This window comes from Grus americana, chromosome 1 (genome assembly GCF_028858705.1).
Source record: "Grus americana isolate bGruAme1 chromosome 1, bGruAme1.mat, whole genome shotgun sequence".
Lineage (NCBI taxonomy): Eukaryota > Metazoa > Chordata > Aves > Gruiformes > Gruidae > Grus > Grus americana.
The window spans coordinates 194,461,362-194,479,673 of NC_072852.1; the positions used below are offsets into that span (position 1 = coordinate 194,461,362).

Sequence of the window (18,312 nt, forward strand, 5' to 3'; positions counted from 1 at the left end):
TGAACTGAAGGGCTAACTGCGTCTCTTACGGGAACGGTAGTACGTACAGGGATGGGCAGCAAGGCATGAAACAGATTAGATTCTCCAGCTTAAAAAAAAAAAAAAAAAAGAGGATTAAATGGGATCTGACAGAGCCCGTGAAGTCATTTATCGTGTGGAAAAACTGAACTTGTGAGAACGGCGGGGCATGTAATGAAGTGGTTAGAGAGTCAGCGTAAGCAGACAGAAGTGCGCTTTTTTTTGTGTTTTTCCACTACTTTTTTGGAACGCGCTAGAGTTGATTAGAATAGACTTCATAAAGAGGCAAGATCCACTCATACAAGACCGGTGATGCCATCGTCCAGCTCCAGCAGCTGGCCGGGGAAGCTCCCAGGTCCCTGCTTGCGGGAACCGAGCGGCACACCTGGGGAAAAGCCGCTGCCGGCACACACTGCTCTCGCCCCCTTCCCTCAGCCGCTGGCGGAGCCGAAACTCAAGGGGTCCTTCATCCAGCCTACGGCAGCGGCTCGGCTGCTCTTCAGCGATCCCCAGCTGGACCAGGCGTGGGCAGCGGTCGGGGGACCCTGTGTGCCACCGGGACACGGTCAGCCATTAGCCATGGAGGAGACAGCTTTAACCATCGGTCAGAGGGCAGAGAGCCCTGCTGACACTTTCAGCTGGGATGCGGCTCTCACCTTAGAAAAACCCAAGAACCCCAGGATTTTGCAGCCCATTCGGACTGTATCCAGTCGTTTTTAATTTCCACGGCACATTTTCTGACGATCTGGAGGGCGGAGGATTAAAACAATTTACAGTTTACAGAGACTCGGCTCTGTTTTGCTCTGTTGACGGGAACAAAGTTCGTAGCGCTGGTTTTACGGTACCACCTTGCTTTTATACTCCGTGCTTTGTTAAACACGATAATGAGTCCAGCGCTGTATAGTGCACTCAGTGCCGTGCAGAAAATAAAAGCATTTCCTGCCCACACTTCAAAAGAGCTGCTACGATGGTAAAGGCTCTTTCAAGCTTAGGGCTGCTAGCCTAAACAGTACATACGCTGGGTTAGTCTGTCAAAAAGCTCTGCATCGCAAATGTAAATTTATCTTTGTAAGAATGACAAGCTCCTGTTCAAAGCGAAACATTATATAAAGCAATTCACCGAGGCAGTATGTTTTACCATATTCCCCCTCTGGAACAGAGAGGAGTTTTGTATTACATTAATCAGCTTCTAAGCCCTGAAGGTCACAATTATCTGGCCACTATTTTTCAGTATTAGTGATTTTAGTACATGATTAACTTTCACGTGTGCATCATTAAGATGAGGAATTGTTTTTGAAGTTTCAAATGGAGCAGCAGGTCTTAGCTGTAGTATTTGCCATACTTGCTCAGCCACTGTTAAAAGGGATGATTTATAGAAAATCCAGCTGTGAGTTTTCGTTTCTTCAAGAGCAGGAGGCGGGACTAGAAACCAACCTAAAACCAAGCGGAGCATTGATCAGAGTAGAAATGATGTAGAGCACAGCTCCGCAGACAACAGCTAAGCATCGTGGAAGTATTAGCTGGCAGCGATAAGGAGGCGGAAGCAGCGCTCGGTGACAGAGGAGCCATCTGTCAGGAACTGGGAATCCGATTTCAAGAGAGCAGAAAATGAAGTACAGAAGAAAGTGATTTTGGTTCAAAGGTGCAGTGAAGCCCAAGGATCTCTGTGGACAGTAAGTTTCTATACTGGAGCAGGGATGTTTAATACAGCAGCTAGTACTGTTTGGAAGGGCTTTTCAGCTTTGAAAACAGACATAAGTATCTCCTTTCTAAAATAGATGTTACTTAAAGTTTTTTATTTATTTTTAAGCTTATCTGTTTGAGGTGGCTTGTTCAAAACTTGTAAACAAACTTTAAAACTGCTGGTGTCCATCACTTCAGAGGGTGGTTTTGTTTAATAAGGTCACCTCCTGTCGAGGATAAGATTTGTTCGTAACCTTTCTGAAAAATATCTTAGAAGAAAAGACTGCTTTGGCCCCAGTTGCGAGGTGAAAAGGGGTAGGCAAGAATATTTTTTCTGGAAAGGGGAAAGGAGTTCCCACCCAAATAGATCTAAACTAACTGCAACTACAGTGTATAAACAGCCCGGGGCTAAATCCTACCCTCACTTACACTGATGTAAGTCAGGTTTAAGTCTACTGCAGTTAATAAAATTACTCCTGATTTAATTAAGGGTAGAATTTGGTTGCACATTTCTTAATAATGAAAAAGCCCCATGGTTCTTTCCAAAGTACATTTTATGTTAACAGATTATTAAGAACGTGCTTTAGAATATGTTAAAATTAATTATAAACTCACATTGTGATGCATCTTTTGTCATGTATTTGTATCCTTCTTTGAAACTAGCACAAAAGCCAGCGTGAGATAGTGTAAGCAATCCTATTATTTCTTGTTAGCAGGTTCTCAGATAAGGTTTGCACTGCTCATAGTTTCATGCTCGTTTCAGTTCAGTGGCTTGTATTTGGGGTGATATGCTTTAATCCCAAAAAGGTTTGTGAAACTCCATCTGGGAGCGATAAGGCAATATTAGCTGTAGCAGAAAAGTGTCAAAGTTCTGTACAAGACCCCAGCCTGTATTACTGGGAACGAAACTGTTCTATTACAAATTGTACAGAAAAATTACTCTAGTTGCAGTGGTTGTAATGTACGAGTTAGAAGCAGAAGCATTGGCTGCTGACAGAAAAAAAAAAAAAAAACACAACAACCAAAACCCACTCACTATTATGGCCCAATATGGATGACAAAACACTGTAGCATGTGTGGGAAAATGGCTGCAGTCCAATGTCTGGAACCATTTATCTTCTGGTAGAGTCTGGAAGATGACTGTTTTATGTATTTTACAGAAATCCCTGCTGATTGATTTCATTTACTTAGGGGGAGGGGGCACGGTGACTGATGGCAGGGACAAATGGGAAAAAAAAAAAAAAAAAAGTGGATTCTTTACATTATCCCGTTCTGGTTAGGGTTGTTGGCACCTTTTGAGGGGACCGGACCGTGCTGGGCAGCCCGGTGCGTCCTGCTGCTGCTTTTGCTACTACACACAGCCAGAGGTTTGCTGCTTCTTTCTGGGTCTCAGTGAGCTGAAGGTTGCGGGTTCTGCCTCCACAAGCGCCAGGCACGTTTTGGAAATTATGATTTGCAGAGGTCTGAAGGGGAACGGACAGAAATGGGCACAGGTCTCTGTAGCCTGCCGGTAGCTTGGCTGATGGTGAGCGCTGTTATTGAAGAGGGAGGAAAAAATTGGTGAAAGATCTGGGGGAAAAGTCTGTCTTCAGTGTGCAAGGCTTTCTGAAATAGCTCATCCTGCTTTGGCACGAGGTCTGTCCGCTACGACGATGGTACAGTTTTCTTCTGACATTTGTTGCTAAAATAGCCACATTTCGTGGTGTTTCTTTATTTGTAAGGAATAAAGAGCTTGTCAAACACAGTAGAGACAACAGGGCTATGCTGTACATCAGTGTCTTTCCTTTACCTTACTATTACTTTTGTGCGTGCTCTGCCTGCCTCTCTGTCAAGGTGTTTGCCTTCAAATCAATTAGTCTCACATCACAGCATGACAGTCGCTTGCTATATACCAGGCATATCTACAGACATTTGCTTTCATGGTGCAGGGAATCAGTGCCAACATTTTCATATGATGAAACAGGAGTGGGGGGATACATTTCCTAGTCAGTACACTGCTACTGTGTTGAGGTTTAGCAAAAATTGGGAGAAAATTGATTTTTTCAATTGACAATACTACTTCATTTTGTACCCTTCAATTTCTTCTCAGGCTCCTCTACTAACGGTTACAATGCCAAGTCCAATGCAGGGTCACGTAACAAACCTGGAGAAAGGGAAAAGTATTGTGTCTCTCCCATCGCGTCATTTCCCAGACATAACCACTTAGTACAGTCAAAGCATTCTTCACTGACAGAATGGGAAGGAAAGAAAGAAAGACCTTCTACTTTACCCCAACCACCGAGGAAGCTGCACATATTTATCAAGTATTCTTACCAGATCGGTAGGAGCTATTAAGCAGGGTGCTTAAACAGTATCTCAAGAATAAACCCGACATCACCTCCCTCCTGAACAGCATCCTGTACCATTGCCCTGGGGTCTCGTTCAGCCCACTCAGGTTCTTTGGCTTCACTGCTCATCGTGCGGTCTTAATGCGCTCTCATTTTCTGTCTCTGTTTGTTGAGGATGTGCTTATGGCTATCAGACGTGTCTTTGTTACTCATGTGTTGACCTCTGATTTGTAAGTTTACAGGAATTTAGATTAATCGTAACCTTTTCTACTTCCTTAATTTTCTTAGCTTCCCTTTGAGCCACTACATGTTTTGGTTATCCTCCCACAGAACAGTTTCTTTTTGGGACCCTCCCAGAGGCATACCCAGTTTTGCTCTTGATTTTGAGCCTTTCGTGCTTTTTGGTAGATCTAATTGAGGAGGTCAGTGGGTAGTGCCATGGGTTTCAGGTGAAGGTACCGGTTCTTTTCCTTGGGTATGCCACTGAGCTGCCCTATGGAACAGAGCAAATCTAGTGCCCTGGTGACTTTTTTAGAAGATCTGCCTTTATCATGGGGTCCTTGAGGGGGGTCTGGCTTCCTTATTGAGAGGAGTCTTGATGAGAGAGTGCTGGTAAACAGATCCGGTGTAAGTCCTGCGTCTGCCTTTAATCTTGCATTTGGGCAGGAGGGGAAAAAAGTGGTCTAAGCTGATGCAAACTTGTTTTTTCATCCAATGGGACTGCATTCCCCTGGTAATTTGGAGCATGTTTGGGGACCTCTTCTGTAAGGATTTGTAGGATGGTGTGCTCAGGCTCTGGATATTTCATCTACAGCACGCACAGTTCCTACATTTTTATTAGTCAGCTCTTAAGTCTCTTCATCACCTGGCACAAAGGTGTCTTCCTGAGTGCGCTACATCTTACAGGTACAATGTCTCAAAACACATTTTACACACATTGCACATAGCCCAATTTTTAATAAATTTTGTCCTTTTGTACTTTGTGATATAGTACATGGAAAGCATAGGCTAGGTGGTAGAGCTACAGCTGCCTCTTGTTTTCTTATCAGATATTGTTAAAAACAGAAAATGAGATTAAAAACAAAAGAAGGGAGCTCTGTAGGCTGTGGAACATTATAAAACCTCCCACTGAATGTCTGCACAGGACATACGGCAACAGCAAAGCTGTTATGTACTAAATGAGTTTGGAGTAGGGGCCAACTGAATGCAATGCATAAGTGATTTACTTATTCATTTATAACCCTAACCTAGAACCATGAAATTTTGCTGTCCCATAAAAAGGATGACTTTATGTGACCCTTTAAAGCCTTCAGCATTAAGTGACATTAAGTTGATGGCTACTTGTTTTGTACCTTCAGTGAAAAATTATGCATAAATCTAGTAGGCTTTGCTTGTAATGTACTCATAATCCTCACAAGCAAAACTCCCACCCGAATCTAGTGATCAAGCATGGTTTCTTGAACTCAGCAGAAAGGTCACCTCATAAAAAATATGGAGGTATAATATTCAGGCCACCCAGGCAATTTTTTTTGGCTAGGACATTGCTTTAATTAAGTGATTGTAAAGTTAAAATAATAATGGGATTCTGATTTAAGCAGATAAAAGCCAGGGGAGCTACATTAAACTCAGTTTCCATCCACCCAACACATCCAGATGAGCTAAGATCACTCTCTGTTTGAAGAACATTTTTGCACAGAGGGACGGACAGGATGGGCTGAGGTTGAGTCCTGAATGTTCTGGGGTTTGCTTATTTAAATCAAGCCCTTAGCATTGTTTTGTTCCCTAATTACCTCTGGTTTGTTGATTTATTGATGCTTTTGAAGGCAAGGAGACTCAGTAAAACATAATCATCCTGTGTCACATAAAACCTCCTATTAAATCTGTGGATGTTATAGACAAAAGAAACGGATTGATTCAGGGAAATTCTGGGGAGATGGTCTTCCACCTACGGGTAAAAACAGTGGTAGCTGTCTTTTAAAGGTGGAATTCAGTTACTGAATTGCAAATGAAATGGAAGGTCTTGTGAAATCACTGGTTAGGGCTGTCTTGGTTCTTGAAATCTGCCAACGTGCCAACAATTTGGGTAGAAGGTGAATGGGAACCAGTGGTCCTGCAGAAGGAGTTGGTGGTTGGAGTGTCCTCATGGACCACTGCTGGAAGGAGTGAAGGCTGAATTTTCCTGTTCTGTATTAAATGGCCCTTCCATTTGGGGGACTTTGGGGAAAATAGGAGTACTATTTGCTTTGGCACTTGTTACACAGGCTTTGAACAGGGATGAAAACCACGAATGGCAGTCCTTTGCCAACCATGAGCACTGATGTACAGTTGAAAAGTCACAACATGGTCCCACCTGGCTTAGTTTTGGGGAAATATTTGGAGCTTGCACCTGCTCTCTGCTGCCTGTGTCCCTGGGGCGCCCATGCCTGCACACTAAGTCCAACTCCAAAAAGCACCTCTGCATCGTCTTTTTCAGCGCAGCGGAGCACAGCATCCAGGCATTGCTCCATCCCTCTGTGTCTCTCCTGTGTCTGTGTCCCCCAGTTGGTACACCTAGAGCAGGACATGGGCCCTCGCTTGTCAGAGAAGAAGGATTTAGCAAATTGTTTGTTCAAAGGATGTTAATTTGTCAAATCCCTCTACGAGTGGCTAATGACCTACTCGGGCAGCTCAGTTGTATTAATTTGGTTTACAGAGGAATATGCACACAGCTGACCAGGAGCAAATGTGGTAGATACAGGAGCAATGATGTGTACCTCTTTCGTGCTTCTGAGCCACTGAATTAAAAAAATATAGATGTATGCTAAAATTTAGCACTTACATAGTGCATTAAAGTTCCACAGGCCTGTAGGAACATGTCTAATTTATACATCCAAATTAATAGAAGAAGTAATCACACATAATAGTCAGTTTTTCATCACTTAACCCAATGAGGAATGAAGACACTATTTTGTTTGGACTGTAATTGCTTATACATACCTGAAAATACCATCCCATATTCTCAGTTCTTTGTAAAAACACCACGAGTTTGTCATTACAAGAACATTTCAGACAGCTGCATAATGAGTTAACTTCACTTTTTAACTAAACTGAAAATTAGGAGGCTGACCCAGATCTCAGTGGGATATCTCCATTGGAGTTTTTCAGTGAACTTAAGTGCTGAACAAGCTAAACCAGTTCATTTTAAAAAATTGTTTGAAAATCATCTTTCAGAAAATAGTCTTGAAAGCCTAATACTGATAATGAGCATACTGGAAGATCTTTAAGGCAGCAGTCGAACACCCTCACGCTTCATATTATTTATTTATATTATATTTATATTGCCCACCTGAGCTTCCAGAGTGAATTCAATAGACAGCTATAGTTCTGCCTTAATTCCTCAGCCCTGGTTGCTATGGCATCCAAGTTAAGAACATATCTGCCAGCTCCCGCTGGCTAAGCACGCAGATGGGTGAAACACGAGCAGTAATTTAGGGAGCCATGAGGTGGTATCCTGTGACCAGCAGGTATTGTCCGTGGTTTTTGCAAAAAGGGGCGAGGAGTTGTGAACATGGCTGAGAAACCTGGGCTTTATTTAGCTACAGCGAAAGAAGCAGCCTGTACCAGCAACCTACATTTGTACTGAGAGGCTCTGGTAGTGAGCTATGAAATAATTTAATGAGCTGTTCAAATTAAATACAAAATAAGAGATGAGAAAAGGCTGGCTGGTATCACCTATAGTCATGCTCAATAGCATCCCGCTCTGTGGTTCATTCCACTCAGTTCAGTGGGATTATACTAGTTGTTGAATAAGGTGGCAGAACCGAGCCTTCAGGTTAAAGGCACATCTGAAGAGAATTGTAAGGACTGTGCAAAAAATCCTTTCTTATTTACAGTGTTGGTACTCAGAATTTGTCCCTTGAGATCTGCATCATATAATACAAATAGGATCTACAAATTCAAACTTTTTAATCTTAACTATGTTCAGGATCAATATTCAAACGCTTTGGTAGAGTTTCTTCCCCCATCCAGTCATCACTATTTTAAGTCACTTTAATAGCTAGAATTAATTTTCATTGAAAGCATTTTTTTCCCAACATTTCTTTGTTTCCAGTAAGAAAAGAACAAGAACAAAGACTACCAAACAAAATACAACTTGTCTAAAATCTCATAAAAGCTCTTGCACAAGAATCTATCAAGCCTGGGAAAATATGTGTTCTTTTGTAAAAACATATTTTTCCTTGAAGTCACTGCTAGATTGCAAAAGTTCACATAACATATTGGTATGTGTATGTGTTTATGTAAGACGGACCTCTGTATTTCACTTTCTGATGTCAGCGTTGCCTTGGCAACTGTATTTTATTGATTAGTAGAATAGATGTAATTTGTTTCAGAGCTACATCATCTTACAAGTCCATTTTTCTTTGTGAGAGGTGGTTTCATTTTCTTATTCTCTAAGTAAAATTATTTTTCTGATATGGGAAATAACATTCTTTTGATCCTTTTGGAGGTGTTTCTGTGGCGGTACACAAAACCCAACAAAGTTTGACAGATGCATACTGATAAAGTTATTAAATACTTTATCTACTGATACATGCATTTCTTATTAAAGTTCTTTTGCTGTATCTGTTAACCTAGTGTCTTAGCTGTACCTTCACTGGTAACCAACTGGAGACTCTGTCCATGCAGTTCCAGTTGTTAGATACTGCATGGTGCTTTTCCTCCAGAGATGTTGAAGTCCAATTAGTAATACTTTGCAGGATCTCTTTGAACTAAGTATTAGTATAGAATTTATTTTACACTTAGATAAGCTGATATATGGAAAACTTACCCTCAACTAAGAGTAAATCTGAAATAGTATTGAGAGTAGGTCCTGAAACTGAAGAATCTTTTACTCTTGTTCTACCCATTGTGGGTTTGTCAGGTCTAAGGGTTAGTTCCTGACTCAGGACAGTAGCGTTTAACGAACCAATTGTCCCATCGCCAGCCCTATTTCTGTGAGTGCTGGTTACGTTTATGAGAAGTCGTGGTGCTGACCTGAAGACCTTTCATTTTCACATAAACCGAGCAGGGGAGAGGATGGAAAGGGCAGGCAGGATACTGTGTCTCGGTTTGGATGGTGCCATTGCCTGATTACGTGCACAGCTGGAGAGATCCACATAGTTAGATTTACCAAATATCCTCCTGGTTTTGGTTTTGTCTCTTCCCCCGTGTGTGTTTGTTTGTTTCTTGGTTTATGAGTATCACAGGAGCCAAGAGCAGGCAGGATGTGCAGCTTCCCGGATCAAATCAGGCAAGGGAGCAAGAAGAAAAAAAATAGGGAGGCCGAGGAGGAGTAGGAGTACGAATAACGGATGGGAAAGTAATGGAAGTTCAGCCAGATGTTGATGTAAAAGCTGTCGTCTTTATGTAGAACTGAAAGCATAGCCATCCCTGCAGTCCTAATATTAACAATTTACAAATTATAGCAGTGATTGTGTTTATATGTCATACAGAGTGTAAATGATGGGAATGGGTTGTCAACACACATAGGAAAACAAGCCTGAAAATCTCTAGCACTTTCTTTAAATATAATAGTTCCCGACAATTAAATATCCCATTGGTTGTTATCTAAATATTTATCTTCAGTGAAATTACAAGAAGTCCTCAGTCAGAGAAAACCCACGCTCTTCTGTTTTCTGTCTTAAAGATTAAATTATGTTCTACCTTTGAAAAAGCGCTTGGTTTCTGGTTTTATCCTGTTTTATTTTTGTGGATAACTTTGAAAAAAAGAAAGAGAAAAGAGTCTGCCATTGACGGCAAGCAAGGACAAAGGCACTGTTACTAGATTGTGGTTTTGAAGGCTGTTTACCATGCTAAGTCAGAGACCATAATGTGAAATCATGTTTTTAATCTTTTGGATTAAAACATTCAACAACAGGCTTTCCTAGCAACAAGGCTCCACTAACACAGAGTCTCATTTTCTTGCAAGGATCCTGCAGTTTTACATGGATTTTCTGGGCCAGTCTTTGGCAGCAACAACACTAATTTATTCCAGATGAAAGTCAGGCCCACTATAATTAGCAATACCATGGTATTTGTATGGAAAATCAAAAAACGCTGGCATTTGCTAGAGAACCCATGTGTTTTGTGGAGAACCCGGTCCATTTAATTCAAGCTTTTAGGTACCCAGGGTTAAGCAGATGGTCCAGTCCATTTGTCATAGCTGCTTAAATTCCTTGTACGGTCTAAGGAGAGCAGCAGTTGCTTACTGAAGACCTGGGGAGATCCGTTCCCCCTCTCCATCCATCCACCCACCCGAGGATGATTCAGTCTGCCTCATTCAAGTAAATACTTCTTCCATTGGGAATATAGAGGAGCAATAGGAAATAAATGCTGGCACCTCCATGCAGTCAGGATCCATTTACTCATTTGAAGATGGATGTGACTTATCTTCCTCTCTCATAACCACCGAAGAATTAGAGCACTCCCCCCCAGAGAGAGGAGGTCCAGGGCTCTACTTGGTCTGAGAGGGTTGAGCTCAATCTTCCGCATTTAACTCAGAGGAGCTAAATTCCTCCCTTCATAGGATGACCATCCGTAAGTCTCCATGCTTTTGTTTCCTAACCTTTTCTGTCTGTCTGTGAGGGCTATAAATTTTGTAAGGCACCAGCTCGTTCGTCATTGAATGTTTGAGGAGCACTGACTGTTATAAGGTTCTGATTTTGGCTGAGGTTTGTAATGAAATATAAACAATAGTAACACTTGTGCAAATTTCTCCCTTCGCACCACAAAAAATCCCAAGTAAAAGCTTTGTTCTGGTAGATACATTACATATTTTTTGGCTGGTATTGGTAGAAGGTGGGCTTTGTACAGCCTTTGGTTTTGACATGGTTTGTGGAACAGAGGATGAGTCTCCAGTGAAGTTGGACTTGTGTATTTAGGGAATGGCTGGCTGCTTGTTGGTTTTCTATGGGCATGATTATTTCCTCATTTTTGGTTGTCTCTTCTAGGTTGTGCCACAGCTTAGTAGATCTGTAGCACTGGGAAATACGGTGCTCCGGGGTCCTTTCTTGCAAATGTCTCTTTTAGGAGCTTTTTTTGGACCCAGGCAAGTACATAGCTGAGGGCAGAGGTAGGCTGCAGAGCTCCTACTCAGTGTCACAGCCCTTCAGCATCTTCTTCTCTTGGAGTTTCTAAAGAAGGAAGTGGTGGGAGGGACAGGGCTGTGAGGACAACGTGAGGGCATTATGCTGTGAGGGCATTATGCAGTCACTCCTGCAACACTGGCGAAGAATGCAGCAGTGATATGTTCCTAGTATGAGTCATTCTGGAGCTGCCAAAAGTTGGAGCAGCCCATTGCCCAGTGATGAGTAGTGGTTGACCTTTATTCCCATCTTAGAGAATATTGTAAAATTGAACTAAATGATCTGCTTTCTGAGCACTGGCATCAGTGCAGCCTAGCTCCCTATGGATTTGGATTCCTTCTCCCATCTCACTGAAACCAAGTCCTTACTTCTGCTCTTCCATGCCACTCCCCAGATCTCTCTCCCATCCCTTAAATATTTGTCGGGAAAGTGGTACATACACTATGGCAGTGTGTTGTGTACTCTTTAGCCAACTGTCTGCTGCTTCTCAGCATGGATAGTGGGTCACCCCACAAATGCCTTTCCCTTACTGGAGTACTAATTTGTATGCTTTTCTCTACACCAGCTTTTCTATAATGTGGTATCCTTGAGATCTGACTCCCGCTGTCAGATTTGACTGAAATTGGCCAATAGATTCTGAAATTATAGGGGGTGGAGGGTGGGGGGGGGTGTCCCATAGAGACAGGTGGTATGAATATTATTTCCTAGGAAGCAGTAGTACAAACATACTGTAACGCAAGCAGAAATTAAAAGCATTATGAGGAAATTAGTAGGTGAAGCTCTATGAGCTTGTGGAGACAGACAATAAAAGGAACACATTTTTAGGTTTGCCATAAAATCTTTTAAAGTATTATAGTGAAAAATTGTTGAGCAACTCATCATAAGGAAAATATGCTACTCACCCTGCCAGTTCATCCCTAATGTATTCCAGCCCAGCAGATGGATAGCCAGTGATGAATTTGGCCTGAGTTTATTAAGCATAGTAAACAACTATACAGCTTATAGATGGCTAAAGTTATATCAGCACATTGCACCTATAAAGTGACAGTTATTTTGGTCATCTCCTACTTTGCCACCTTTAAAAGTATTATTAACTCTATGTACCTTCTATTAAATAACATTTAAAAGAGAAATAAACTTGCATATAACATCTCAAACTATATTAAAATGTCTGTACAGTCAAGAAGAGGTTTAGAAGGTCATGAATGCTGTGTTTAGCCTTCCATCTCCTTCTGTGTCTCCCCATCTGCAGTTATAAAAATATCATGGCTCACACATATGGTTTATTCTTCAGAATGTTAAAAAAAAAAAAAAGGATTAACTATGAATGGGCAGGAGTTTTTTCCATTGATGTGGAGCTTGTCTTGAACTATCCAAGGGCAATTCAGCTACTGGCAGTTCAAGAAAGGCATCCAGAGATGCTCCTGGCTACTCTTGAAAAATAGTTTTCCTCTTGAAAATCAGATTGACACAAATTGTTCAGTAAAAGTCACAGAAATTGAATATATTACAGTGCCAAAAATATTTCACATGTGGAACCCACCAAAGTGTTTATAATTTAGGATTTATCCTTTGCTTTCAGACCTCAGGCAGCTCCCTCCTAAAGCTATTCTAGTATTTTTTTTATCAGTTTGAATCTGCATAATAATTTCTCTGTTTCCATCTGTGGTGATCCACCACAATACATGTGGCTAGACCTTCAGAGTGTCCATTTGGCTTAGGATCTTCTCGTGCTGTCACCACTTCTGCAAGTGGGAGTTAGGAGAGTAGCGGCCAGAGACTGGCTTCAGCCTGGAGAGCTGGATCTCCCCAGTTCCCCCAGTACTCAGTGGGGAGAAACCATTCAGGGCGGGAACCTAACATCACATTGCTTTAGTTTCCTAAAATGCACCATCGCTCTGAAGTTTTTAACCCCAATGTATGAGGTGTCTAGTCTACAAAGACTGTTCTGAATTAGGCTATACCGGGGAGGGGAATTCTGTCTTACTCCATGTACAAAATGATTCTCAGTTCTAAGTTCATGGCAATTTATATGCAACAACTCTTGGACCGAGTAGGGCTTGTGTACACATACACTTCAGGAGAGAAATCTTTGCTTGAAAAGCTTGACCCAAAATGTTAATCTCAGGGAGAGCGTACTCTTCTATTTGCACAGCAGGGCATATAGTTTCTGCATGAGAACAGTAATAAAAATATACTCATATTTATTATTTATCAAATGAGACTTCTAGTGTGTTTTCACACTGTTGGATATCACTGCAGGGTCCATCTGGGGTGATACCGGGTCTCCTCAGGGAGAAAATACAAAGCACCACCTTGGGCTGTCAGAGCAGTATCCTTATCTCACGGGATGCCCTCAGGGAGCAGAGCACTCCTGGAAAAATATCTAACCTGAACGCCCTGAGCATTAATCTGAAAGCCCTTCAGTGCTCATCTCCTAGACTGCAGAAAAATAACCCTCCTGAATAAAGGAGCACAGTATTAAAAGAGCAGTGCTAATGTTATTCCTTCAGAAATTTGATAGAAGTCAAACTTTGCTTTTGAAAGTGTAACTTCTCTGGGTGTGGGTAGGGATGTGAGGGGTTTCCAAGCAGCAGTGTTTTCATCCAGAAGGAAATACGGCTGAGTGGGGAATTTAACAGGTAAAGCACTGAGTATGTTTTCACCTGCAGTCACAACATACTTTAGAGAGAGAGTCTCTCACAACCTAAGGACAGGAGACTTTAAAAGAACTGGCAGGAACCAGTACCTAACTTGAATCAAAACATCTTCAGATTAGGGGCATATTCCGTATGAGACCAAATTTGAATATTTCTGATGTGTCCTCCCCTTAGCCCTCATCTTTATAGTGGGCCAACTGACAATTCTTTCAGGACATCTTTTATATTTGATTGCAGGTATACATTTTCCTGTTTGAATCAACATATCATCTTTAGGAAATGATTAAAGAGAGGAAAAGACTTAGTTGTCTCAAGGGAGCACATGCTCATTGCAGATGTCCAAAATGGACAAAGAAAGAGATGATTGCAAGGTTACTGTAGTGAGCTCCTGGAAGCTTTTGTAGTGTAGAGGGTCAAATTCATGTACTTGAGAAAACAGTGGCAGAGACAGGAGGAAGTAATGATACTAGAGAAATAATTCTTGGAAGTAAGATTTGGCAGTCTGGAGACTATGGTTAGGATGTAGGATTTTAGGAGAAACGTAAGGTCAGAAAATAAAATTGTTTCTAAATATACCCAGTTGTGGTTTTTATTAAAGGAAATTGTCCCTAACTGGAAGTCCCTGCAAGTACTCTGGTGTACATAACAAGCTACACATATCACAGCTTACAGTCATGGTAGATGCCCATTACTGTGTGCTTTTAATTCTTGGTGGCCATTACAGGCATTTCCAGTAGAATTATTTTTGGGAGGGGCTGGCAGAAGGGATCTAAATGTCTTAGAAATTTTGTACAGTTATGGATGAAATAAATTCCTAGGTAATTTCTAGGTAAAAACTCACTGTAAAGCTATGTATTATATTTCAGTTAAGGATAATTGATTCATTTGTGAGGCTGTCCTTTCTCATTTTTTCATCTTCTGAAAGCCATATTTGCCTTAGGGGTATGGTATCATCATGGTAAAAATGAGCTGGTGTTACTGGTCTTACGATTGACTGCTGTACTTTGAGCAGCTCCGTTAGAGCACAGCTCTTAAAGGCTGCTCTGGAAGGGTCTTTACACTTACTAGAGATGCTAATGCCCTGATGTCTTCCAAAATGATGGAGGAGAATGTTTTGCCCTTTTCATTTCAAGGTATCATAAAGTCTTGGAGACTTTTGAGGCCGGTTGCCAGATGTGATTAAAAATTAATGGAGCAGAGCAATTGTACCTGATCCCCCTGACAGACGCTTGAATAACAGCTTTTCCTAAGACTACCTTTTTAAATGGTTGGGTTTGCATCTGTATTTCTCTCCTTTCTGACCACAATGTCAACTTCCTCATCATAAAAAATGGAAAACAATAGTAGAGGACATTTGGGGATTTTTTCATGCAATTCCCTGCAAAATCTAGTTGGATTCTGTTCATTGCACATCGGGTGAGCTACCAAGGCAGACTGTAAACTGAAGCATAAAACTGAGCCAACAGGTATTAAGCTGGGAGGCAGATATGCCTCAGTTTGGTAGTACGGGAGTTGCCTTCAGTAATGCTCACACTCAACGTGTGTGAATTGAAATGTAGCAAACTTTTAAGCTGAAGGAGGCTAGATTTAGTTAAGATACTAGGAAGAAATTCTTCTTTATGGGGTTGGTGAGGCACTGGAACAGGTTGCCCAGAGAGGTTGTGGATGCCCCCTCCCTGGAAGTGTTCAAGGCCAGGTTGGATGGGGCTTTGGGCAACGTGGTCTAGTGGAGGGTGTCCCTGTCTGTAGCAGGGGGATTGGAACTAGATGATCTTTAAGGTCCCTTCCAACCCAAACCATTCTGTGATTCTATGATCTATGATTCTATGAAACTCTGGTTTTTTGGGATAGGTCTACTGCATTGCTTCAAAACCTGTCTGCATTGGAAGAGGGAGTAAATACCATCTTTTCTGTGTGCTGTTACCTCAGCCTTGAAATATTTTAAAGGAAAGGAAATAGAAAAAAGTAGGCAGTGAGGAGGCGTGCGATCTCTGCATTGATGCTTTGGGAGGTCATTAGGGAGTGTTAGTGCTCAGGTTCTGAGACTGAAGAAAAACAATAAATGACAGCAAAGTAATATTAATTGATGCTTCTTTACTACTTTATGTATGCTGAGCATTGCAGAGGCACCAGCTAAATGTAGAGGCTTGGTTATACATAGAGAGATTTGGTTCTTCAAATCCTGTCGATCTATTTGAACAGCTATATATAATTAAGTATATATTTGACTGAGTGTTTTTCTTCAGAGAAGCAGAGAAAAACAGTCATTATTATCTGTGAACTATTCATAAGGCTTTGTGTACAAAAGCTTTTAGGGCTAAATACTGATATTTTCACTCATACTAAGTAGGAATGTATTTTTCAGGTTATTTACTAGCAGTGAGAGTGTCTGATGTTTGGCAAAAATGTGCACTGTGAAATACTGTTTCGGAGAGGTATTTATCACTACGATTATAATTTGGGGATTTTCTTTATTTGAAAGAACATACTCCTGGCTGGTCAGACACACTTCTTGTTTCTTGTGCCTAGTACATGGTAACCATGGGCCATTTAGAAGAGCACTATTTGCCTGACACAAATATTGTTCTCTTACGAGTAGACTTTCGTGATAATCTGTCACATTATCATGACATGAGTAGTCACAGTTACTCATAGTCACTGCAGTTTTGTAGGTCCTCCCAACAAGATACTGTTAAATAAACAATGTTATTTGAAGAACTGGCAGTTTTCTCTTCCATGTTTCACCCAAAGCGTATTCTTAGCTTTTCATTCATTTTTGCTTTCCTGGAATCCACTCTGCTGCCTTCTGAAACTGACAGTTGTGCAGACCTCTCATCCGAACAAATCTGCGACAGTTTGGCGAGACCTGCTCTTTAGTATTCATCAGAAGAAGTGAGGGTTAGCTAACCTGGGCGGTGCAGCTGAGGTTATCATCCAGCACCCCTTACAAACCGTGGAAAGCAGCACCGTATGAAAGGCCACCGTTTCTGTAAGCAGGGATGTAAATGGTGCTGAGATGCCAGCACGGCAGGAGTATAAGATACTGTTTTGCAGGAAAAGATGAGAAGTTTACTGAGCTTCTGCTGAATAGCTACAGATGTGGCGATCGAGAGGTAGTCAAATGCAAGGGCTGGAAAAGTAAGCACTGCGTTCCAGCCGCAGCGGCTGAGCGCTGCTTGAGTTAACATCTCCGTCTGAGAACAGAGCTCAAACTGTCTCATCAAAACATCTACTTCGGCATAGAGTAGTAAATTTGCCACCTAGCTGGTTTGAGAGCAAAGCAACCTGTTTGGTCAGGTGTATCTCAGAGCATATATTTTTCAGACTTGTCCTGAATCCAGGATTCCTCTAAGGAAGAGTAAATATTAGTCTTGCAGGTTTCGGCAGAGAGTGGATTAGATGAACTTTCACTCTCCACTTTGGTCTTATTTTCTGTTAACTTCTTCGATGAAGTCTTTTTAAGATAAAAATGAGCATGGTCATTCTTGGGAGGAGAAAAAGCCAAGTCAATTTTAAAAAAAAAAAATGGTCATTTTACAGCATGTGGCTACAGTTATTATCAGTCCAAAGTACATGAGTGAGATGGTGGTATCATCACATTATTCCTTACTCTGTGTTTGTGTAAGATCCACTGAAGGAAATGTGACTGCCTTCAGACAGTGGAGTTCAACATTTTCCTAAACTCAGTGACCAGAGCAAATAGCAGAATGAAATTTGACGGAGACTCACTGAAGCATCCTGAGCATTAGTGGGATAGGTGTGGAAACCAAGACAATAAAAAAACAGTCGGGGAGTCAGAAAGAAGAGGTATACTTATGAAAATAAAAGAAAGAGAAAAGGAGCCCGGCAGTAAGGAATTGTCTATTTTGTTGAAAATACAGAAGAGATCAAGGACACTTGGGGTTTTTTCAAATCTATTTCTTACATAAATAGTACAATGTATGCCTTATGGTAGAATCCAGCAAAGCAAGCAAGGAAATAAATGTTAGACATGCTTAGGTGCAGTCATTTCGATGACACAAATCTGTTGAAAATCCTGATCAGGAAAGCAATCTTATTCAAGACAGCACTAAACTGCATGGTTGGATCCCTTGAAGCAGAAGTTAAATCCATCTTTTCTTCAGAACATGACTTTAAATGTATCTCTTGATTGCAATCTAGGTTACGGGAACATACTGCTGTAAAAATATAGCATTAGTGGAATTTTCCAAGTCCAAAAATAATTTAGTGTCCAAATACTTATTTTATCTGATTTATGGCTTCACAGCCATGTCTAAGCCAGTACTGCCAAATAAAATTTTCTGTACTGTGACATGTATGCAGTTCTTCTTCAGGTATTTGGAGCGATGTCTAACAGAAATTAAGTGAAAGTTTCATTCTAGAAATATTCAGCTATATTTATATTTTAAAAGTGCAACTTCATTTTTTACATCTTAAGAGTGTAGCTTCATTTTTTACATCATCAGTGCTTAAACATATATATTATATGCTTCAGAAAATCAAGGATCCAAATACATGCAA

General features: G+C 41.2%; 1 protein-coding gene across 8 annotated transcripts in view; it reads left to right on the forward strand.

Annotated features, from left to right (window-relative positions):
- Window positions 1–18,312, forward strand: part of STARD13 (StAR related lipid transfer domain containing 13) — a 304,337-nt gene that overhangs the window by 224,847 nt on the left and 61,178 nt on the right. Inside the window, exon 1 of one of the 8 annotated variants that reach the window (XM_054825626.1) lies at window positions 1,477–1,691. The exons of 6 other annotated variants lie outside the window; for them this stretch is intronic. Coding sequence is in view for 1 of the 2 variants with exons in the window: in XM_054825616.1 (XP_054681591.1) it covers window positions 10,574–10,583 (10 nt within the window). In the remaining variant the exon portion in view is untranslated. Of the gene's footprint in view, window positions 1–1,476; window positions 1,692–10,526; window positions 10,584–18,312 lie in introns of those variants that run through there. One more of the 8 variants, XM_054825616.1, reaches the window with a different exon arrangement.